Below are 24,436 nucleotides of genomic sequence, written 5' to 3' on the forward strand. Positions count from 1 at the left end.
GCAATAATTTTAATAAAAGTTTTATCATAACTATTTGTTCTGTTCACACATTTGTTATTAAATTATTTTAATTAGAAGTTTTAGTCAATCATTTTATAAGTGTACAATGTCTGAATATTAAATAGGCTATAGAAATCTAGAAGAAAAATTAATCTAAACCATGCAGACAACCTGACATATTGAATACTTCCGAAATACACTAGGCCTGCTCAATTTTGTTACCGTTATGAATTAAAAAATAAAATGAATTGCAACGGATTTCATGACACTATAACAATTTTTATGATCGTTTACCCAAAACATTATATTTGCTAAATTAATCTTCTATGTTTGTTAATCAACAACAAAACTAATTTTTAAAAATGTATCTAAAATGTAGAATCTAACCAATACGAGATTATCTTATCTTGTTTTAAAATGTCAACAGATCTACAATCTAAACAACGATCTTCCATGCGTACCCAGTAGATCATAGTTCAGTCCAGACATAAATTCTAGATCTAGAATCTAGATCTACGTGTAATCACTAAGAATCTGTCACTAACTATTTAAATCCACCTCAGTATCTAGAATCTACATAATATTTGCGAATGTTGAGTAGCAATGACTGCAAAAAATATTGCAGTGGTTGATGAAGAAATCTTTGATGAGAGTGAAGAAGAATTGGTTGATTCTCAGCTACCAGTTGTGTGCCACCAGAATCGGCACTTTGGCAAAATAGAAGGATCCAATCTTTGTTTACAATGTTGGCGAATGAAAGAGCGGGTACACAATTTGCTTTTAAATAATGCAAATGGGTTTATAATTAGGCCTAGTTTATATATTTTATTGAATATATAATATTATAAATATATGAGTACGCTGAGTACGCCTAGATAAAAGATTATAAACTAAACTAAAACTAGACTAGATCTATATATAATATATATAATATATATTTTTGACATGTAGGCCTACGCCTATAATAAGCCTATAGTAATTATTAGACCTATATTAAATATTATAATTATTGTTAGAATCTATGGGGAATTAATAATTATAATAGTTAGGATAGTAGGTTATAAATGTTATTAAATATTATTGAAGTGTCTAGGCCTATTCCCACTCAAAACTTTAATTAATATAGTTAAGGCCTAATGTTGAAAATCCAGAATTTGGAATGCTTCAGCATGTTAGTGAGAAATGATGGCAACTGTCACATTAGAAGTCCTGAGTTCAAATCCATTTGGGAGTCTTTTTAAATATCACAACCTTTATTTTTGTTGTTACTGATGGAAGGGTTATTTTTTTCCGCCAATGATAAAATAGATAAAAAATAATGATGAAAATATGAATTATAAATAACTTAGGCAGAGGCAATAGTACTCCCAGCAGACTGGAATAGCCTTGGTCTAGCACTAAGTTTATAAGTGGGAAGACCTCATCTTGAGCTCTATAATAATTAAAACAGTGAACAATAGTAGAAGTGTTTATACATTTCAAATTTATCCAAGTATTTAAATCATCTAGATCTACACAGGAGACTGTAATCTGTAATTTTCTTCTAATAATTCAAGCCGCTTCCATTATTAGACAGAAAACTAGTGTTTAAAAAAAGTTTCCTTTGTTAAGTCAGTTAAGAATCCATTTCTTAACCACTTAACTTTCTATAGGCCTTATTCGTTAAGCTAGCAAATTTGCTGGTAACTTAGTCTGAGAAAAGTAAATGTAAAAACAGAGCACAGTCAGTTCTTATTATTAATACATGTTTTATATGTGTACGTAAGTTACAACCAAATAGGGTTATCCTTAAAAATGCAGTATTCTACTTTTCTTTCACCTTTTAAATTAGTCATAGTTTATAATATTTAATTTAAACTTGAAATCAGATGAAGACTGTCAGTGTTGCACTTGTTCTTTGTCTAAATGTTGGCGTTGATCCTCCAGATGTTGTAAAAATATCTCCTTGTGCTCGGATGGAATGTTGGATTGGTAAGTTTTCTACATTGAATTTTTTTTAAAAGTGGGTTTATGTATATACAAGTGTTAGATAATGCCCCAATAAAAGAATCTTCTTAAAAAGAGGTGTTAAATTACTGGTAGTTTATTATAAAATGACCTGCTAATATCAATGCTAACCCAACCCCTAACACGAGTCCTACCAAAGCCCTAACCCTAATTTCTGGGACTAAACCTGGGACTACTGTACTACTAACAACTTAACACATACCTTATTTTTGAAGGGACTATTGTCGGACATGGGTGATACCAATACTCTTAAAAAGTATTGTGATAAAAACATTTAACTGCTTTTTAAAGAATGTTAAGCATTGATTATAAAACATTTTTTAGCAGTTCAAAAGTAGGCCTATACCAATTATATATACATTTTTACACCAGTATTTTCATAGATCCTCATACTATGATTCCTCAAAAAGTCCATAGGTTCAAATTACAAAAGAAATATGAAAAATGTAATTTGTAAATATATTAAACAACTTTTTAATTAATGTTAAGCATTAATTACAAAAATATTTTTAGCAGTTCAAAAGTAGGCCTATACCAATTGTATATACACCTTTCCACCATTATTTTCATAGATCCTCATACTATGAGTCCTCAAAAAGCTTTAGAGTCCATAGGTTCAAATTTACAAAAGCAATATGAAAGATGGCAACCAAAAGCTAGATACAAGCAATCGCTTGATCCCACAGTTGAGGAAATGAAAAAGCTATGTGTATCATTGAGAAGAAATGCCAAGGTATTTTTTTTTTTTCTTAAATTTCTCTTCATTTACAAATTTAATACATTTAGTTACTTTTTATAGACAACTGTAAATCACATCAGGATTAATGCCATGATGAACTTGATTACCTTGTTTTCTGGAGTTAATAACTTACCTTGTAGAAACCTGGTTAGACTGATCTCATTAAACATCTTTGTTTAACCAAATGTTTTTTTTCAATGCTGCAAAGAGTTCACAGTCCAACATTCATGTTATACAGTATAGCAGATTTAAACAAAATAGCTGATTAGAATAATAAACCGGGAGTGATCTCCCCTAAACTTTCTCGAATATTCTTATATAAAATAACAGGGGATGGGAACTCGGGCTATAGACATGATTTTTAATCCATTTTAAATACTTAAAGTTTTAAAAATAGAATAAAATCTCGTAGACAAATTAATTGCACACCAAGTGAACGCGAATAAAAAAGCGCATAATAGTGCGCAATATTATTAGTACTTTTAAAATTTACATTAGTTTTTTGAGAAATCGGAAGTAGCGTAAATAAGTACTTCCAGTCAACGAAAAATTCTCAAAATTTGACAGAAGGTAGAGAATTAGATCTTTTACTTACATATCAAATTTCATTTATCTATCTGAAATAGTACTCAAGTTATAGGCTTTTGAAAAATTCAAAGTAGAAAAAGTACCACTTCCGGTTATCCGAAATCGCTCAAAAGTTGATACGGATCTACGATTTTGATAAAATACTTGTATATGAAATTTCATCAACCTAGCTGTAACGGTACTCAAGTTATCGTGTTTACACACGGACACACACACACACAGACACACACACAGACACACAGACATACGGACAAGATTGCAAAATTATGTTTTTCCGTATCAGTGAGATGTAAAACGTCGAGATTTGCAAAAATCTCGATTTTTTTTTTTTGCACGATTACAAGACTTTCTCTATACTTCGTATATACGAGAAAGTAAAAATGAATTGCAAGTAATGCAAGGAATTCCCTGATTTCCAAAAAGGGTTATGGAGTTGTATTAATGTTGCAGTTGAGATCCAGTTGTATGAGAATATCTATTATTGGTGTATTTTATTGTTTGATTGTGTTATTTTATTTTTATTTTGTTGTTTAAATAATTGTCACTATTAAAACTCCTTTCCAGGAAGAAAGGGTTTTGTTTCATTATATTGGCCATGGTGTTCCTAAGCCAACATCAAATGGTGAAATTTGGGTTTTTAATAAGGTTGGTATGTAAGAACTATTTGTTGTGTTTTAAAATAGTTGTCATTGAACAACCTGTTTTTATATAACAAAATAGATTCTGTACAAGTTATTGGTTTTTAATCCAGTCATAGTAATATAAAAATAGTTTTTTAGTATATCCTGTTCATATATTTGCTTTATTTCTTTGAGAATATTATAAAATATATAAAGCAAAGTGGTCAGGTGCCCGATAGGGCACTTCCCGGCGCCGCAGGCGCGTCAAATTTGGCACGATGGTGCCTTGGGGCGATAGTACACGATGGCCGGTGACGGTTGGCCGGAAAGTCGAAAGAGGGGGTCAAAACTGACCTCGACTGACCGGCGCCTTATATGGGCTATATTACGAAAAAAAATTTCCTCCGACGACCCCCCTTGAAATTTTGTGAGGTGGTAGGAGAACACCGTGGGGTGTCACAAAAAACTCGGCATATCTGGGAAAACTTCGTAAAGGGGTCAAAACTGACCAGTCGTATTTCCCTATATAATCTTTGTATTTTATGTGAAAAACAGAGGGTCATTTCAACGCGGATTTTAGGGTACTTAAACTCAGTATATCTGGCTAATTTTTTGCATACTCTTAGGTAAATGGCTTGACCTTTAGGGAAAACTGTCGGTTTGACTCAAAGCCCTCGACGAGGGCTAAAAAGTGACCGCGAGTGAAATTCTCTTTATATGAGCTATATTACGAAAAAAATTTTCCTCCGACAACCTCCCTTGAAATTTTGTGAGGTGGTAGGAGAACACCGTGGGGTGTCACAAAAAACTCGGCATATCTGGGAAAAATCGGGAAGTGGGTCAAAACTGACCAGTCGTATTTCCCTATATAATCTTTGTATTTTATGGGGAAAACAGAGGGTCATTTCAAAACGGATTTTAGGGCACTTACCCTCTTTACATCTGGCTAATTTTTGGCATGCTTATAGGTAAATGGCTTGGCCGTAGGGCTGACCTGTCGGTTTCATTCAAAGCCATCGACGAGGGCTAAAACGTGACCGCGAGTGAAATTCTCTTTATATGAGCTATATTACGAAAAAAATTTTCCTCCGACGACCCCCCTTGAAATTTTGTGAGGTGGTAGGAGAACACCGTGGGGTGTCACAAAAAACTCGGCATATCTGGGAAAACTTCGTAAAGGGGTCAAAACTGACCAGTCGTATTTCCCTATATAATCTTTGTATTTTATGTGAAAAACAGAGGGTCATTTCAACGCGGATTTTAGGGTACTTAAACTCAGTATATCTGGCTAATTTTTTGCATACTCTTAGGTAAATGGCTTGACCTTTAGGGAAAACTGTCGGTTTGACTCAAAGCCCTCGACGAGGGCTAAAAAGTGACCGCGAGTGAAATTCTCTTTATATGAGCTATATTACGAAAAAAAATTTCCTCCGACGACCTCCCTTGAAATTTTGTGAGGTGGTAGGAGAACACCGTGGGGTGTCACAAAAAACTCGGCATGTCCTGGAAAAATCGGGAAATGGGTCAAAACTGACCAGTCGTATTTCCCTATAAAATCTTTGTATTTTATGGCAAAAACAGGGAAATTTTAACACAATTTTTAGGTTACTTAACGTCTGTACATCATGGTAAGTTTTTGCATACACTACTATAGATGACTAGGCCGTATGGAAAAACCGTTGGTCAGACTCAAAACCCTCGACGAGGGCTAAAAGATGATCGTGAGTGAAATTCTCCTTATATGAGATGTATATATATTAAAAAAATTGATGAACGATCCCCTTAATATACTATGACGTCGTAGACCGACCCTGGAGGGTAACAAAAAAACTTTATTCCCGTTGGAAACAGCCATTATAGTCGTTAAATATGTTCATATACCGTAATTTCTTATATAAGCATAGCAACTGTTTGTAAAAAAAAAAAGTAAACAGACATACGTCATACGTTCAGTTTTCAAGGGAGGTAACGTTTTTAAAATTATTATTTTTCAAATAATTGTATACTATTTTAAACAGAAACAGAAAATGACGAAGTATAGAATTTGTTTTAGTAGAAATTTGAGTTGTTAATTCAGTTACGTATCCTAATTAAATAAATTTATTAATTTTAAAAGGCAATGTAATATAAACTATGAGATATACTGTTCATTGAACCTTTGTAGTTCTAATTCCATTTTAGTTATAGATTGCGTACTTTCCAACTTTTCTCTGGGATTGGAATTTAAATGACAAACAAAAACACATTTTCTAAAGTTAGCATTACTGTTTAAATTAAAGCACTCCACACCCAATCCATCGCTAAATAATTAAGTATTCAAATTCTCAAATGTTTTTTAAAAACCTAAGCGAAGCTAGGCAGTATGCCTAGTTATAAAATAAAACTATTTTTAAATTTAATAAGCACCTCAGTTTATAGTGCTTAGTTAGATACTAATGTTGTTTTACTTGAACATTGTACCAGTTGGAAAATTAGTTAAATATTAGTAATGAATTAGTTAGGTTATTTCTTTGAGACTTAGTTAACATTTAATTAATTTAAAAAAAACTTACAATTTAATTATTAGTAATTTTATCAATAAAAATGTTTCAACATTGTATATGATGAATTAAGGACTGGGAGGGGGGCAAAAGATGTGTAAAAAGGTGGTGTGTTTGGGTGGGTAGCATGGTGAATGGGGAAGCTTTTGGTGTGCTAGGCAGGAAGGTTTAGGTGAGAGAGGAATATGTTGTAGCGTGGTGCGGAAGACAGTTTTCTAGTGGCTAACCAGTTGTTTAGGAGGATATAAAACTTTGTTGAGTCATTTATAGTAATAGCTTATAGTATAAAAAAACCATTTATGTGTGACAAAAGTTAGACAATTAAAAAATTGCCTTTTTTTTTAAGAGTTATACCCAGTACATTCCATTATCATTGTATGACTTACAAGTCTGGATGGGAAGTCCTTCAATCTACGTTTTTGACTGTTCAAATGCTGGCATCATTATAGACCTCTTTAGAACATTCACAGCTCAAAGAGAACAAGAGGCTGGAAGTGTAAGATCAATTTTCACTAAAAACAACTATGGGAAAAAATATTGAATTCATTTAAAAATAAATTTAATGTGTTTTTATGATGTTAGATTTTTTTTTATTTTGGAAATAAATAATTCTTTTGAATTTTTTAAAAGTGCATCCTTTTTGTTCAGTATAAATTGATATTTTTAATTAATTTTTTTTTCTAAGCCTTCAATATTTACATTTTTCAAAATCTTCTGAACAGACATCAACACCACTAAATGCTGAACAAAGCATACCATCAAGCATTAAAAATAGTATTCTTCTAGCTGCTTGTGGGTCTACTGAACACTTACCAATGAACCCTGACCTTCCTGCTGATCTTTTCACATCTTGTTTGACTACACCCATCAAAGTTGCATTGAGATGGTAGAACCAATTTTAATCTGTAAAATGTGTAATGAATATTTGAATAAATGTAATTTTATTTGCACTATGTGGTTATCATTGGTGATTTATGTGCTCAAATACCTCTGCTAATTATCCTTTTAAAATTACAGGTATGTTTTACAAAACAGAAGTCTTGTACCAGGATTAACTATGGAAATGGTTGATAAGTAAGTTTTGAGTATTGAATGCATTTATAAAAAATGAAGTATTGACCATTTTTTAAAATGTTAATGTAGTGACTTTTTGTTATATTAATACTTGACTTGATTTAGTCCTCTTTGCTCCTTATGGAACATAGGGCCTCCACCATTTCCTTCCATTTCTTCTGATCCCCGGCTATTAATTTTGTCATCTCCCAAGACATCCCTGTTGGCTTCAGTTAATATAAATACTGTTGTCCTTAATTTGCCTCTCAAGAATACCTGGCCAGCTGAGTGACAGAAGAACTATGCTGGGAGAGTTAAACTGGATTTTTACAGCTATTACTGATACTATAGCCTGGAATTCACTGCCACGAGGTACTATTGTTATTTTCTATTTTCTAAAAAAGTGTTTTTACTTCAAGGCACAAAACTCTGTGATCATATAATTCCCAGCAACTATTTTCTTTGTTTGTCACTTTTAATTTTTTTCCTCAGAATTGTTTCAGAAGCTTTTTAGACAAGATCTACTTGTTGCAAGTTTATTTAGAAACTTTCTACTTGCTGAGCGTATCATGAGATCATATAACTGCATACCTATTTCAAACCCTAAATTACCATCAACACATCAGCATACTATGTGGTAAGATGACAATAAAGCTTGTGAAGTTTTTGTAATTGAATTATTACATTCATAATTTCAACTTCATAAATGAATCCTTGATTTTCAGGCAAGCTTGGGACTTAGCTTTAGACCTTTGCTTGCAACAGCTGACTTTGAAACCATTGATGGCAGATGGGATGACATTTCTTCATAGTCCGTTCTTTGCAGAACAATTAACAGCATTTAAAGTTTGGTTAGATTTTGGTTCTGAGACCAGACGTCCACCAGAGCAATTACCAATTGTACTGCAGGTTGGATAGTGCAAACTATTGGAAATAAATATGTTTATAAAATATGTTCATAAAATATTCAAATGTTAAAGTTAAAAAAAATTCGACCATTTTCCATGAATTCTTGCAATTCTTACAACTTTACCATTTTTAATTTTAGGAAAGCTATGAATATAAAGTAAGGTGTCATTATTTAAGTGTACATAACAGTTGTAATTATACTAAATATTACGTTTGTATATGTAGGTGCTACTAAGTCAAGTCCACAGAGTGCGGGCCTTAGATTTGTTAGGAAAATTTCTTGATCTTGGTCATTGGGCTGTTAATTTGGTATGTAGTTTCCATTTTTATTTTAGTCGCCTCTTAACTTGTAAATATTTTTATCTTAGTATTATTATTGAAAGAAAATTATGTTTTTTTATTGAATAAATTTCAAATATTTTAAAAATGTTCTCATTTTTAGGCCCTGTCTGTAGGAATTTTCCCATATGTCTTAAAACTGCTTCAAAGTTCTGCTAAGGAATTAAGACCTCTACTTGTATTTATATGGGCTAAAATTTTAGCTGTTGACCCGGTAGGAATATTTTATTTGTTATGCATTTTGATGGAGAGGTTATAAGATGCTAAACTGTAATATGAATGCAAAATTAATAAGATTATTTCTACTTGAATAGAAAACAAGTTGATTTAATATCTATTGTATTTTAATAGAAATACATTTCTTTCTGTAAATAACCTGAATTTATTAGTTTATAGTTTTTTTTTAAACTTTAGATTAAACTTTAATTAATTTTTACTTTGCATGATTGATTATAAATTATTCCAACAAATTTTTAAAATGCCTAGCAATCCATTCTTTCTATAATAGTCTTGTCAGATAGATCTTGTGAAGGACAGTGGTCACAAATATTTTTTGGGTGTACTTTCAGAAACTTCAATGGCAGTAAGTAATTTTATTAATCATAATGAACAAAAATTATTATTTCTTCACAAAGTAATTTAGTATTTATTGATTATATTTTTGTTTTGTTTTTCAGGCTGAGCATAGAACAATGGCAGCTTTTGTCATGGCAATAATCATGAACAATTATGCTCCAGGAAGGGTATTTGATTTTATAGTCTTTTTAAAACTAAAGGCACTTTGTATTAACAATGACAGCCCTAACCTAATTTTAGCTCTGTATTCCCTCAGCCCAGCATACAATTTTATGATACATTCTCTTTTGATAATATTGCCTGGTCCACAAAATTTGTAGGGTTTTTAAGAAATGTTGAAACAACTATGTAGGCTATTTTATGATTTATTTTATGTCATTTAAAAAAAATTATATTAGAAGATATTTATTTTTTCTTAAAATATTCAGATAGAAATTTCAGATTTTTCTTTCTTTAGGAAGCTGCCCTGAAGGATAATACTATATCAATATGTCTTGAACAGCTGGGGGATGCTAATCCACATCTTCGACAGTGGTTAGCACTTTGTTTAGCAAAGGTATCAAATACTTTTAATACATGTTTTAGATAGTTATGTGACTTACATCTGGTGGTAGAATAATCTCTTAATTTTGTTGATGTCCTACCCAACAAGTTATCTTTAGCCATCTATAAACATAGTTGAGATCTTTAAAATGATTTATCAAACAAAACTGTGGTTCTCTACTTTACCCAGTTTATTGAAAAAACAATTAATGATCAAAATGTTTTTAAGATGTTTTTAAAATTCTAGGTATGGAGTAATTTTGATAATGCTCGCTGGTGTGGTGTTCGGGACCGTGCACATGAAAAGCTATCCAAGCTTCTCTCTGACCCTGAGCCTGAGGTTAGTCTAAATACATCATGTGCTGCTTTGTTGGGTTTAAGCATTAATACATAGAAAACTGTAAGCAGAAATTTAAATCCATTTTTTTTAGTGTGGTCATATATGTATTTGTATTTCAGGTGAGGGCAGCTGCAATATTTGCCCTAGGAACATTTGTGTCTAGAGCAGTAGATCGTACAGACCATTCAGTTGCGGTGGATGTAAACGTGGGAAATCTCCTTGTTGCTTGTATTACAGATGGTAGTCCATTGGTCAGAAAGGTGCGTTCACATTTATTAGGGTACCACTTTCTTGGTTGTTGTGGATTCATAAACTTTATGTTGCTTTGTGGGTTTGCAATCTTAGCAGATTAAAATTTGTGGGATTTCAATTAAATCAAAATATTAACAAATGAAGATTTTTCTATTTTAGAAAGGCACTTTAATAAAATGGCTACCAAGTTGTTCAAGTTCAATGCTTATCTAGCTTGCTGCATAGGCATGTGTAAATGGTACAATATCCACAAGCATTCATGTTTCTGATTATCAATATCAACAGCTAGCCTTGTGATATTGAACGTTCAGTTGAAGTCATTAGTCTCCACCCTACTTTTGGCTGATACTGAAACTTGTTAAAGGGATAATAAAGCTTGACCGATAGATAGTAATTATTTAACATGCTACCAGTAATAAGTTTTTAAAAAGTTAAAATACTGTATAAATATAGTACTTGTGATTACAAAAACTTTAATAAGGTATTGTACCATTAAATAACTAATGTTACAGTGACAATACAATCCTCATTCAATTCACTACACTAATGCATATTTCATAACAATAGCTTTTGCATGTAATGGTGGTTGCTTAAATGAGGGGTGTTTCTAGTAATGTAAACATTGTGTTGTTAGCCAATAACATAGGGTAGAGAGATGGGTTAACACATTTTTCTGCAAGGTCTCTTAGAATAGCAAAGGGTTTTTGTTATCAATAAATGAAAACTGTGTTGGGCCTATTGTGTTGCACCATTAAATGACTGTTTTGAACATGTAAGTCTAGAAAAGTAATAAAATTATTGTCAATTAGTTGAAAATGTATAAATTTCAGAGTTATTTACATCTATTGGTTTTAGATTTTGTAAAATTTGGGACATTGAATTTTATTTAATTTAAAAATGAGCAGAACCTGGTCCATTTATCTTTGATTCTTCAGTAATTGTTTCTAAATCTGTGGATATTTTCTATTCATGCTTACTTTACTCTCCCTTTTTTAAACAAAAAATAATTCACAGCTATCTTAAATTAACAAATTTTCATAAAATACAATTATTTCTTTTTGTCAGGAGCTCGTTGTGGCCTTTGGTGGGTATGTTTCAGTATACCTCTCACATTTTGTGAACATTGTGAAAAAAATACAAGAAGAAGAGGAAAAAGGAAAAGAAAGAATGGTCATGTCTCTGGATGCAGCTAATATGTTTTCTCACAAAGAATCAAGACCAGGTAAATAACAAGTTTTTTTTTAACAATCTTTCAGATGACATTAAAATTTATATTTAACAATTTATTTGAATTCTGAATTTTTAAAAATTGTTTTTAAAATTTTGGTTGATCTGGTGCCTTCTTCTGCACTTAAAAAGGATGAAATATCAGGATATCTTGAATTTTTGTTTGTTTTATATGACCCTAATTTTTTTTTACCTCTTAGGTTTGTACTAAAAACAATCCCTATCTTTAACTCCTTTATTATTGCTCAAATGTTAATGTAAATATTTTTATTGGACAGGAAAGGAAACATAATTTGTTACAAATTGTATACAATTTAAATTTTCTGAATAATTATTTACTGTTTGGTATACATGTACATGATAAAAATATTGTTTCTACTTGAGAAATATTAAATGAATTTTGTTACATATATTTATTATTTTATTATTTAACATGTAGTTAATACACATAGGCTTCTTTGTTAAAGCCTGACTGGTGTATGATTTTTTTTTCTAACTATTCACTTAGTTGAAATGAAAAACTGTATGCTTAGATCTAAAAAATATCAATATCATGAACTTTGTTTTAAAAAAAATATATAAATAATTATTAATGTTTCTATGAAAAAAAGTATATTTTACTTGGTTTTAACTACTAACCTGTTAAGGAAAGGATTACTTAAGCTATCATTTCAAAATAAAATATCAGTGCCTCAAGAAAAAGAAATGATTTGAAGAACAATCCAGCTATATTGATATAAGGGTTTCAAGCACTGTGAATATTTTTTTAGATGTTTCCCCCCAAGTATTGATTTTCCCTTTTTCAGACAGCTTTGCAAGTGGTGGGATGAAGAGAAGTCATTCACGTGGCAGCTTTAAGAGTTTAACCACTTGTAAGGCAAAGCTAACTTGCTTTTTTTTCATTTATCATCGTAAACAGAGTACAAGTAATATGGATTTGTGTATCTGCCATATTGCTGCTACATGAAATTCCTACATTGAATAGTTTCTTTTGGCAGTACTTTGGCTAAGACAGTGTTTCATGCACCCAGTTTTTACCTGATTCTTGTGACCAGTACCACCCAAAGAGTCTTATTCATTTCTGCTTAACAGCAAATTTAAATGCTCCATTGCTTGCTTTTTCATATTACCTGCTAAAACCCTTTGCATTCCCTCCCATTTCATCCATCTCACATCAGTCTTCTTGTTCACTCATATTCTATTTTTAAGTAATTTGAATAATTTTAAAACAATTAAGACACTCAGTAATTTTGTTCTAACTTGGTAGGCTAAAGTTTTTATTTGAACAAGGCTTGCTTATAAGTTAAATTTTAAATTTTACTGTTCTTGTAATCTAACTATAAAACTTTACCCTATATGCAAAACTACCTTGTAGCGGATAGATACTGCATGCTTCGTGGTGAGCCTTAGTGTTGTGGTGCATTTCAGCAAATGCATAAATGTTTTAGGATGTTTTCTTTCATTTCTTTTGCCTGCCTGAAATGTACTTTGTTTACAAGTAGCACTCGTTTGGAACAACTGCACAAAATATTTACACACTAACATGTGTGCAACAAGTCTCTATTTAGGAGATGACATAACCTATGTACCAATCCACAAGCAAAAATAATATTACTACTAGTACACAATATAAGTTTAAAAAATTTAAAATGAGAGGCTTTATATTCTTCTTAAATGGACCAGAACTGTTACAGATAAAAGATGGATGACGTGAAGTACTGATAGCTCATCAAACATTATATTACAAGTGAAATTATAAAGACAATAACATAGAAAAAATATTAGTTTTCTGTGGTTGCTACATTTTAGAATTTAAAAAAAAGTATTAATGTGAGCTACATTTTAGGATTTAAAAAAAAAGTATTAATGTGATATTAACATATAATTATTTGTTGAAAAGTTTTAGTGCTTTAGTATGATGAACTTTCATAAAATGGTGTGTTTTTTTAAAATATGCATGTATAATTTAGATTTAAGGGTTTTTTCTAGTAATTTATGACGGATCTTTATATTTATTTAAATTTAATTTTCTTCAGAAGAATCTTTTTAGGTTCTTTGGTATATATTCTATAAATTGTTTTTTATAATAATATTTGTGATAATAACTTCCTACTTGCTAAAACATTTGCTTCAATGCAAGTACAGGTGTATTTGGTGTTTATATTTTTCTATGAATGCTTTGCTAATAAAAATGTTTGAGATTTTAGTCTATATATAATTCTATTTAAGTTTTATTAAGCATTTTCTTTTTTAGTAAAATGTGATTCTTGTATGATATAAAAAAGTGTACTTTTTAAAATTTGGCTTATATATTGATAGGATTACTATTTTTTTCAAAAGTATATGTTTTTTATTTTTAAAACCTTATTTTAATTATGTTTAAGTATAAATACATAAATGCAATCAAGATATTCTAATTAGGCAAAAATGTTTTAAAATACAAATCAAATTTGTATTTTGTTCGCTCCATTTTACAGCTGTGTGTGTTTTTATGAGACACAGTTGTTTGCAGTGGGTTAATCAAATGCCTACACTTAATTGGTTTCGTTAATTTTTTAAACAAGATTTTTCTTTACGGATTTCACAAAAAAAAACCTTAAAAAATAAAGATTTTACAAAGAAATAATATATCATGAAGAGATTTCTCCTTTTAGGATCTATATGTGTGATTCTTTCAGGTTTTAAGATTTTGTTTTCTACCCTTTTCATTAGCTGCCTCTAGCCATCAGCTGTCAAGCATGGCTTCTTCAGCCAGCTCAGACAACCTGAGTGATGAACGTCTAATGATTCGACGCGTATCTTCAGGAGCTTCTATTGCTGGCCAAACTTTTGTCACTGTCTATTCATCAATGTGGCAAGCACTAAATGAATTAGCTGCTGATCCTCACTTAGAAGTGGCAGCCATGTCTCGAAGCATTATCACTGCTGTTAAAAAAAAGGTTTGTGCATTGTTGAAAAGTTCTAATTTTGATTTTTATTAATCTAATAATTTATTTTTGCTGTGATGTTTATGCTACTGATGTAAAATTAATGTTTTCTGTTAATTTTAAAAATGTATAAACTAAATAATGCTGAATTAAAAAAAAATTCCCTACATTTAAACTACCCTAGCCAGCTTTTAATTAGATCATTCTCTACTGCTAAAAGAAGTCTCGATACATATTTATTTTTTCTACCATTATTTATTCTATAATGTAATAAATTAAATTTCAGGCTCTAACTACTGCACGACCAAGACAAGTTGTACAAGCTGTAGTGTCCCAGAATAACCATACTTTGTCATCTAGTCCCTCCAGACCTGCTAATATGCCTTTTGGGTATGGATATTTTGATCACAATGAACATACATCCAATAAAAAAATATTATATTTATCAATATATACCATAATTTATGTTAAAAGTCTGTTAAACTTTTAATCAGTTGAAACATTTCTCCAAATATTTATTAGCACACCCCCACAGAACATGCTAAGTCCTGGTAGTGCTCAGTATTCTTTTGGTCAATCTACAAGAAAAGTGTTGGACAAGACAAGCCCTATGGTATTGGTATAATAAGTACATTAATGTTATGGAGGTTAAAGTAGACTGGGCAAGGCTAGACACATTTTCAATATTAATGAAGAATAAGCTAAATCAATTTGCTAAATGAGATAACATACATTGATTTAAGTCTTAGGAACGCTATGATAAAAAATAAATCACTTTTGTGATTAAAGCTAACAGTTGACATATATTTTTCTCTTTTGTGCCCATAACAGTTGACAAACCACTCATTATTTAATATGTGGTGTTTTTTTTTTTCAAAATATTATGTGGTCGAATTCCCAGGAATCTTCTTTATTTTAGTCAACCATAGTGGCTATCACATCTATGTAAATTTAGCAATAGCTAATTGTTTTTATATGTAAGTACTTAAATACCATTTTTAAAAAAGCATTAAAACTGTTATTCTAGCCTGATGAAGCCAAAGAAGAAGATAATGCTCCAATCTCAGAGAAGGTGACAACACAGTTTTTTGACTGGAGCTGCAAATACTTTGCTGAGCCTTTTATGTGTCTGAAAGATTATCAAGATCCAGAAAGTTCAAGCTATCACCAGAGAGAATACAGGTTCCTAAGAAATGCCAGAGTTAGATCTGTAGGACGAGATCAACTGAGAGCAGGTAAACTGCACTAGTTTTACTTGATTGTGTTTAGTTGATGGAAATAGTTATGTTTTAATTGGTATTGTTCTGGGTAATTTCTTAATCACTCTAAATTCATTAGTTTCTGTGGTGAAAATTGTCTGCTAATTATAATTTTTAAATATAAAACTTTATCATTTTCATGTTAGGTGTCTCAAGGCTTGATGATCAGATGTTTGTGAACAGGGTAGGCGCTGTTCCAACTGCTATCAAATTCCATCCATATGAAAACTTCCTAGCAGTAGCTGATAGCTATAATGTATCGTAAGTCTTCAGTTGTTTTTACAATTTCAATTTAACTTCTAAATAATGACATTATTAAGGAGTTTCCCTTATTTTTAAATCTACACCCCCTCCTTTATTATCCTTTACTTTTACAAGAGATGGTATTACTTTCATACCTACACTAAAAATTTGGAGTAGGACATATACACTCCATTTTATGGTTGGTTTAACTTTTAAATACATAATTCTGGCCAAAATTTTGCTATGACTGTATGAATGATAGGTACTTGGGTATTTGTGTCAATTTCAGACCCCCCCAAACATTTAAAAATGGCTTCAATAATGCTAGTAAGTCGGAACAAAGTGCAGCAAGTTCAAAATATTACGTGGCTCACATTTGGAACATACACAGCTACCTTATACCCACTAGGGCATTAAAGACTGTCATGGAAAATTAATGACAAGCTACAATTGCTGCTGACCATCCAAAGATTTAATCCATTATAAATCTCATCCATTGAAAGCAGTGTTTCTAACTTGGTGTCTTAGTCCAGATCTTAATATAATATTGTAACTGAACATAATTGTTTTCTTTATTTCCCTTCAGTTTTTGGGACCTGGAGCAAGGAACTAAAATATCAGATATACCCAATCCAGCTGCTGTGGACAGGGTCACACAACCATTAATACGTGTTAGTCGCATCACATCAATAGATTTCATGAATGCTCATGATCAAGCATTATTCATGTTTTGTACAGGTAATTCTTTAACCAGAATTTATAAAATAGTATTTGTTCAAAAGTAAAAGCCTGAAAATTTAATTAAATTTTTTTACAACAACACAAATACAAACTTCACAATCCCAAGACTTTGCAAGACCCAAACTAAAACTAAACTAGTTTAACGAAACTAGGATCTTATTAAAGCAACATTCCATCTACTTTGAAACAAAACTTTCCAATTTTAGAAATATGGTTGCATAATACAACTATTACACAACAAAAATCCCCAGTGTTAATATTTTCGGATACTGTACTTTTTTTTTACCACCATACGTGAGATGAGAAAAATTACATGAATTAGATATTTATTGAGAGAGAAAACTCAATTACAAGTTATATGGTCACCATGTAAATATTTACATTTTTTATAACTAAGACATTCTAAATTGATAAAGCTTTATTAAAATGTTCATAAATCCGCAGATGATGGTGCAATAAGAATTTATAGAAATTTTCTCTCACCTTATGATGCAGACAAAGAATTAGTCACAGCATTTAAAGGTCTTTCAGAATTGGTGCCATCAGAAAGAGGTAGAGTGGGAAATTCTGTTAGTCTTAGTAAGAAGATAATATTTAACTTAGTAGTGACTGCATAAATCTATGACCTGAATGAAAAAATGTTCGCTTGTCACATTCATCACACAACTATTTATTAATGTACCAAAGCTCAGTATTGAGTTAAGAAAATGTGTTAGTAAAAACACAAGTTAAATCATTTTTGCAGGTTCTGGTTTGGTGACTGAGTGGGAGCAAGAAACATCTACATTAATTACTTCAGGAAATGCAAGAATTATACGTTTGTGGGATATGCAAAAGGAGAAGAAATTAAGTGTAAGTGTAGGCCTACTGACACTATTATGCAAATATAGTTTTTTTTAACTGATTTTTTTGTAATAATAACAAATGTCAATATAGATAGTATTAAACATTAAAGATAAGAATGTTAAATAACTAGTTAGACAGTTAAAATGAAAACATTCTGCATGGAGAATACAATGCAGTTTAGATTTTAAAAAAGGGCCAAACATACAAACACTTTAATATATAAGTTTTGCTTCATTGATACTGAGTTTAATTAAATACTGTGTTTTGAATCATATTAACTGTTAATACATTTTTATTTATTTGTTGACCATCTACTTGTGTCAAATAATAAATTATATTTATATAAAATACTTAATTGTATGTATTTACTCTCTAAAATATTAGGATATCAGTACAGGAGCAGAAAGCTGTGTTACTAGCTTAGCCTCTGATCCTCTAGGAAAGTCTCTGTTAATAGCTGGGTGTGGAGATGGATCTGTAAGACTTTTTGATAGAAGACTGAATCCAGCAGAGTGGTTAGTACATATAAAATTTAAAAACAATGGGATAGATACACTGATTGCAGTTTAAATGAACTTTCAATTGTACTATTTCTGTTTTTTCAATAAGTGTTTTTTATAAGTAACTAGACCTATTTGTTCGTCACCCATCTACCCATTTGTGTTCATTTGCTTCAGCCGTGTCATGACATTAAAGGAGCACAACTCTTGGGTCCTTAAAGTTCATTTACAGAGAGGGTCCGAGGGTAAAATTGTTAGCGCTTGGTAAGTTATTTTTTGAAAAATTATTTTTAAATATTCATATTATCAGAATAAAACTCCACTGTTAATTATTCATTTTTATTTTAAATACTATTTCTTCAGTTGTGATGGAGATATACGGTTCTGGGATCCTAGATTTACAGACTCTGTCCGTGTGTATAATACACCCACATCATTATCTTCTGTAGATATACATCCGAGAGCAGATATCATAGCATGGTAAAAAAATTTGTACCTGTATTATTTGAAAAGTTATAGCTCTGATTTTTCTTAAAAGTTAATCTTTGATGTCTTTTTTAATTTCTTTATAACAGAAATGTACCTTTTCCACTTTTTTATGAAAATCGTTTTTTTATTGTGAGAAAAATTGTCAGCTGAAAAAATCATTTTTCTGACCGATTTTCAACTTTTAAAAGTGAGACACTCTTCTGCTGATTAATCTTTCCTGTTTTCTTTTACTGATAATGAGAAAGATGGGAGAATTTATTTGAAAACTCATTTAATGGTATGGAAATTGGGGAATGTGTACAATTTCCAAATATTTTCACTTATCATGTTTCCATTATTCAAACTACGTTATCAGCTACCTATGGTAAGCTCATGGCGAGGCCTACAATGAACTTAATTCTACTGTGTAGTTATTTTCATATTTAATTTTAACAAGGACATTTGTAGTTGGTTCACGGTTAAAATAAACTAGATTGTCGAAAGTTTTACACATTTAGGAGGCATCTAAAAGTATGGGAGTTAACAAAATAATAAGATAACTATAATTTGGTAACTACAATATATAACCACACCCTGTTGTTTTTAAATTAGCATTTCAATTATTCTAAAAATGTCCTTGAAATGTCTTTCACCTTAAATAAAATTGCTTACAATACCTTTTTCTAGGTGGTCAGTTACATGTCATTGGCCTACAGCGTTTTTCAGCTTTTGCCAACAAATTTACTTTGATAATATTTCTTTTTTTTTTTTTAACCAATTGTTTATTCAACAGTGGATCTACCAATCAGTGCATGACAGCATACAGTCCTAATGGAACAGTTCTAAGTACTGTAAAATACCATGAGGGATTTTTAGGACAAAGAATAGGGAATGCAAGTTGCATGTCATTTCATCCTTACCAGGTATATTCATTTTTCAAATTATTCTTTTTATATCTTAAATAACAATTGATAAAGTTATATGTAGTTAGAGTTCTCATTTAAAAAGCCTGAATGTATATTCAAACTAATAAATAAAAATTTAACAATCTTTAAACATTATTGGAAACCTTTAAAGATACTCAGTTATCTAATGCAGTTTGGATGTTAAATATTTTTCGTTATTAATTTCTTAAGATAATAACTGTATCTGTTAACTTAGAAAAGGTTCATGCCATGTCCTTACAAAATTAGCTTCAAATTAAATTTCAGTTTTTTAAATTTATCATGTTTTATTTTCATTCGTTTAAATTATGATTGTTATAATTAAGACCAATTCTCGTTACAGATAAAACTTGCAACTGGTAGTGCTGATTGTTTTGTTTCTATATACACTACAGCACGAAATGTTCCTCCTCCTTAACACACAAAATGTTCCTTCTCCGTAATACAAGCATTTGTCAAAAATGTTCTTCATGCAGTGGACTTTTGAAACTGCTAGAGAGTCTTGTGTTATAATAATGAGTTCATGTATAAAGAAGTTTAGCTAAATTATAGTTGCTAATAAAGAATTAATTCATAATTAATGTTACCAATCTTGTAAACCAGAAGTTTTTAAAGAATACTTCAGCTATTCATTAAGTGATAGCAGTTTTTTTAATTTTTAGTTTTTTTTGCTAGAAATTTCAATACAGCACTTGGTGTGCAAATTGTGTTTAGGAATGTATGTAACATTTTTAATACAAAATATGTTATACAATTTAAACAAATGATTTTTCAATTCTGTTCCTGTTATTATGAATACAGGTATTTTTAAAACAGTTCACCTGTAAATGTTTTATTTTGTTAACATCAGAAAACTATTAACCTGGTAAATTCATATCATATCTGTAAATAGAAATGTGTAATATTTGAGTTATTTTGTTTCTGCGGTAATTATCTTCTGACTTAGTTTTTGAATAATAATCTGTCTGTATGATGTCTGAAGATTATTGTTGTGTATTTCCAAAAAGATTTTGTTAACTAATTGTAATGATTTATTAGTATTAGATAAAGTGATGACATGTTTCTATACAAAAAGTTTATTCTCACACACACATAATTTAATTATTTCATTATCCTAATATAATTGAATTTTTATATTGTGAAAGTAGCCTACTTAAAAATTATTAGCACTTTGATACGTAACTTTTTAATATGCATATTATGTTATCAAGTACATTTTCTTTGAAAACTGTTGCAAGTTCCACACATTTGAAGTCCACATTTATAATTCTTTGAAAGACAGATTTCACAACTTCTTAAGCTTTCTCCTTTACACCACCTTTAAAAATGTATATTCTTGAGATATTCAACTTGCATTTCCTAGTACCCTTAGTAGGTTGAGATATCAAAGGTAGTGCTGCTAAAAAGTTTGTTTTAATTAAATTCTCATTATTTCTAAGTGTAATTAACTACTATGCACATGAAAAAAGTAATTGCACAATGAATTAAGTTTAATATTACTTAATCAATAAAAATGTTATAGTTAATATTATGGTTGACACAGTATTACTACTATAATTTATAGAACATGATAAGAATGGTTGAACATTGTCTTGTGCATATAATATATTGTTATTTTTTTATATGTACTGATTAGATGCATTAATGCAAAGAAAAAAGTTTGTGAATGAATTCCCATTTGTGATTCATTTTTTTATTTTTACTAGGTCTTCTTTTAGAGCTGCATATTGAAACTATATATTTTATAATCTAAACCATTTTCAATTAAAGTAGCTACTTTCTAAAGTATTAGGCAACCCAGCATCAATATGCCACCTATTAGTATAAGTCACATAATGTTTAGATTGTTAAAATTATTTCATTACTTTGATGAATAACATATTTAACATCTGCTTTTAAAATTAAAGGTAAAATAGTGTACTTTAATTTGATTAGATTTTAATGTAAAAAAGTAATGTTTGCATTATTACTATTGAAAATCCTTGAAATGTAATGCTTGTATGCATAGTAATCCATTTTTACCATAATATAATGTGCAATTCCACCTAATAGAAAATAACAGTTATTTTAGTTTGAATGTATTGCATTCTTTTTTTTTTAAGATTTATTATTAATTTCAATCAATAGAGATATAAATAATTTTTTGTATATTTTTAAAATCAAAGACATAATTTTTAAGAAACTAAGTTAAATTCTACTTTCACAACAAAATTACTAATTTAATGATCTAGGTTAATTCTTTCCCTGTTTCAGGCTTACCTTATGTTGAAAAAGAAAAGATTTTTTTTTTAACCAAGCATATAACAAACTCAAATTCTGAAACCTGCTTGTAGCAGAAGATTTATTTTATAGAAATTAAAAGAATTAAACATTTTTTTAGCATAATTGACTGTAAACATACATTGGTACAAATATTGCTGTGTATTTTTCCCTACACCTTTTGATATATCATTGATGTTTGAACTTCTATTGTAATTTTGTATTTGATTAACCAAAAAGGTGCAGTTTTTAATCATAATAAATTAGATACACTAATGCAGACATTAAAAAATATTTGTAAAATTACTTTGAAATTACATTTAAGCTAATTAATTTTGTTACTTTTTTCAATGTAGTTTGAAAATCATAAATCACTGTATACTGCTCTTTATATTTTTAAGCATTTTGCTTAACAATAATTTATTAAATGAAATTGGTTAGTTTACTCTAGGGTTTCAATAGTTGGTTTATAAATGTGCTGGCATAAATAGAGAAGAATTTATGAGATTTTGAGGATCATATTATTGACCTCTGTTTTATTTTTTATTTTTTTTTATTTTTTAGTCAATAGTCATGCATGATAAGCATACTGCCATTCACTTGTATTTTATTCTCTAGGTTGTAAAATTAAAAACTGTGATATTCTGCCAGTTAGTCTTTCAAAATCATCACAATATGTCCTCAAAAAGTTTATGTAGTTAACACCTGGTTTAAGTATCTTCAGTGTCTTAACCATGTGTTTTGTCATGACATAATTATTGTAAATCCAAAATTTGTTGTAGAAAAGTCTTTAAATATCCAATCAGATATCAAATAAAATTTTGAGTGTTGATGAGTTTAGCCTAAAGCAAGAGTTAGAACAAGAACACCATTATAGTTTCATATACCAAAAAGCTTATGGTGAAATCTGAAGATATGTATAGAGATAGTAAATAACAATGGGAATTTCATCTGTCATTGTAAATTAAAAGAAAAACAAAGTGTTAAAAAACTAATTTTCTTATTTATGTTTTTAAAATTCCTACAAAAACTGGCAAACATTGCTGTAAGCTGTATCATGTTTTATAAGATATTTATAAGTGGTAACTGTTCTAATTTGCTACTTTTTACATAATTTATATTGTTTCTGCTAACAGAAATATATAAATCTGTTCCATTCAATTATGTATTGTTTGTATTTGCTGTGAGTTGTTTTGTAAGTCTTATTTTCTAATTATAATTGTGTCATGTAGATATACAGAATATGGAGAAAAAAATTCATTGATTTGCTAATTTTCTAAGCATTCAATTAGATAATCTAAAATTATTAACTAATGTAATTTTTTCAGAAGTCACTTTTATTCAAAGCTTAGATCTACTAGGTTTCTTTTAAACTAAAAAATCAAGGTTTTTTTCTTTAAAAAAAAAACTACACAAAAATTAAACCAAATTCCTAGGAATCTGTCTATTTCAATTAACTCAGTTATAGTGAACTTTTACTTTAAATATGAATCTAAAGAATCAAAATGTATATATTCTTTGCTTTAAAAAAGCTTAGATAATTGTAATTTTAAACAATTTCAAGACAAAACAATCATGCTGGGTTTTGAATGTTAAAAAACTACTTTGAAAAAAGAGTATCAACATCATAGCTTACTTATTAAATCATAAACATACAAATGAAACTTGGTTGGTAAAATTATATTGTACTATAATCTCCCTTAATAAGATCAGATTTTATTCCAAAAGCACATCACTCTGATTTACTATTTTGATTTTTCTGCATATCGGTAAATGAAATACTTAAGAATAATTTGTATGCTTCATTACTGATTGTGTTAATGACTATCAATGCATTCTAGAAGCAACAAATTTTTCAAAAAGTTAACTATTGGCCTTTTTCTGTACTATTAACTTTATTTTAACATTATTTTTTTTATGGGCAGAATGTAACAAGACTTCATTGTCTAAAGCCGTGTGCTCAGGAATTATATTTTGTTTTATAACCACTAGATAAGCATTTTCAATTGACATTGTTAATGTACTACAGACTTTGTTTCTGGGATATGCTGTATGACTTTTTTTTTTATAATTGTGCATTTATTATACCAAGAAATGTAAAAGATTTAAATAAACAATGCAAGTTTAAATAAAAAACATGATTTCCTTTTGCTTGGCACTTAATTATTTATCTACTTTATTCCTTTTTAGACCTCATAGTAGTATCACTTTAAAAAAAAATTAGCAACCCCCACCCCCACACACAGTTACATTCACACCCACACACAATCACACACACACAAGTAAAAAAAAAGCTTTCATTTTTTTGCCAGATTGGATAAAAATTATTGATTTAATTATTTTTTAACATGCTTACTTTTATCTAAAGCTACCCGTCTTGCGTGTAAACTAGATCTATATCTATTTTGCAAATCCATCAACTCGCAAAATATTTGAGCCATTGTTGGCCTAGGTTTGTAATTAAATCTAAACTTACTTGAAATTCCACCAAAAATTGGTACCTGGCCAACTTAGCG

At 29.9% G+C, this 24,436-nt stretch overlaps 1 protein-coding gene across 3 annotated transcripts; it reads left to right on the forward strand.

The window, feature by feature from the left end:
- Positions 1-196: 196 nt before the first annotated feature.
- On the forward strand, positions 197-24,066 carry LOC131946908 (regulatory-associated protein of mTOR). Of its 3 annotated transcripts, XM_059307917.1 has the most exons (33): positions 197-765; positions 1,869-1,971; positions 2,580-2,740; positions 3,899-3,979; positions 6,841-6,990; positions 7,217-7,380; positions 7,512-7,568; positions 7,819-7,919; positions 8,040-8,184; positions 8,273-8,456; positions 8,682-8,765; positions 8,899-9,009; positions 9,304-9,378; positions 9,473-9,538; positions 9,829-9,927; positions 10,162-10,254; positions 10,374-10,514; positions 11,572-11,728; positions 12,540-12,605; positions 13,109-13,132; positions 14,446-14,672; positions 14,947-15,050; positions 15,183-15,273; positions 15,688-15,895; positions 16,066-16,180; positions 16,749-16,900; positions 17,348-17,455; positions 17,649-17,755; positions 18,134-18,264; positions 18,427-18,513; positions 18,613-18,729; positions 19,511-19,640; positions 20,005-24,066. In XM_059307917.1, exons 1-33 carry the CDS (start codon positions 604-606, stop codon positions 20,077-20,079), a joined length of 3,876 nt encoding a protein of 1,291 aa, XP_059163900.1. In that variant the 5' UTR covers positions 197-603; the 3' UTR covers positions 20,080-24,066. The 3 variants fall into 3 exon arrangements, with proteins under 3 accessions (XP_059163900.1, XP_059163901.1, XP_059163902.1); XM_059307918.1 differs by lacking the exon at positions 13,109-13,132; XM_059307919.1 differs by lacking the exons at positions 12,540-12,605; positions 13,109-13,132.
- The last annotated feature ends 370 nt before the right edge of the window (positions 24,067-24,436 follow it).

Source organism: Physella acuta, unplaced genomic scaffold (assembly GCF_028476545.2).
Source record: "Physella acuta isolate Inbredline_101_S28 unplaced genomic scaffold, ASM2847654v3 ptg000575l, whole genome shotgun sequence".
NCBI classification, from domain to species: domain Eukaryota; kingdom Metazoa; phylum Mollusca; class Gastropoda; family Physidae; genus Physella; species Physella acuta.

Bases quoted from the DNA above. Each gene is read 5' to 3' on its own strand.
- LOC131946908 (XM_059307917.1), top strand. From the start codon at position 604: ATGACTGCAAAAAATATTGCAGTGGTTGATGAAGAAATCTTTGATGAG. The intron at 9,010-9,303 runs GTAGGAATATTT...TTTCTATAATAG, and splicing joins AAATTTTAGCTGTTGACCCG to TCTTGTCAGATAGATCTTGT. The intron at 13,133-14,445 runs GTGAGCCTTAGT...CCTTTTCATTAG, and splicing joins TAGATACTGCATGCTTCGTG to CTGCCTCTAGCCATCAGCTG.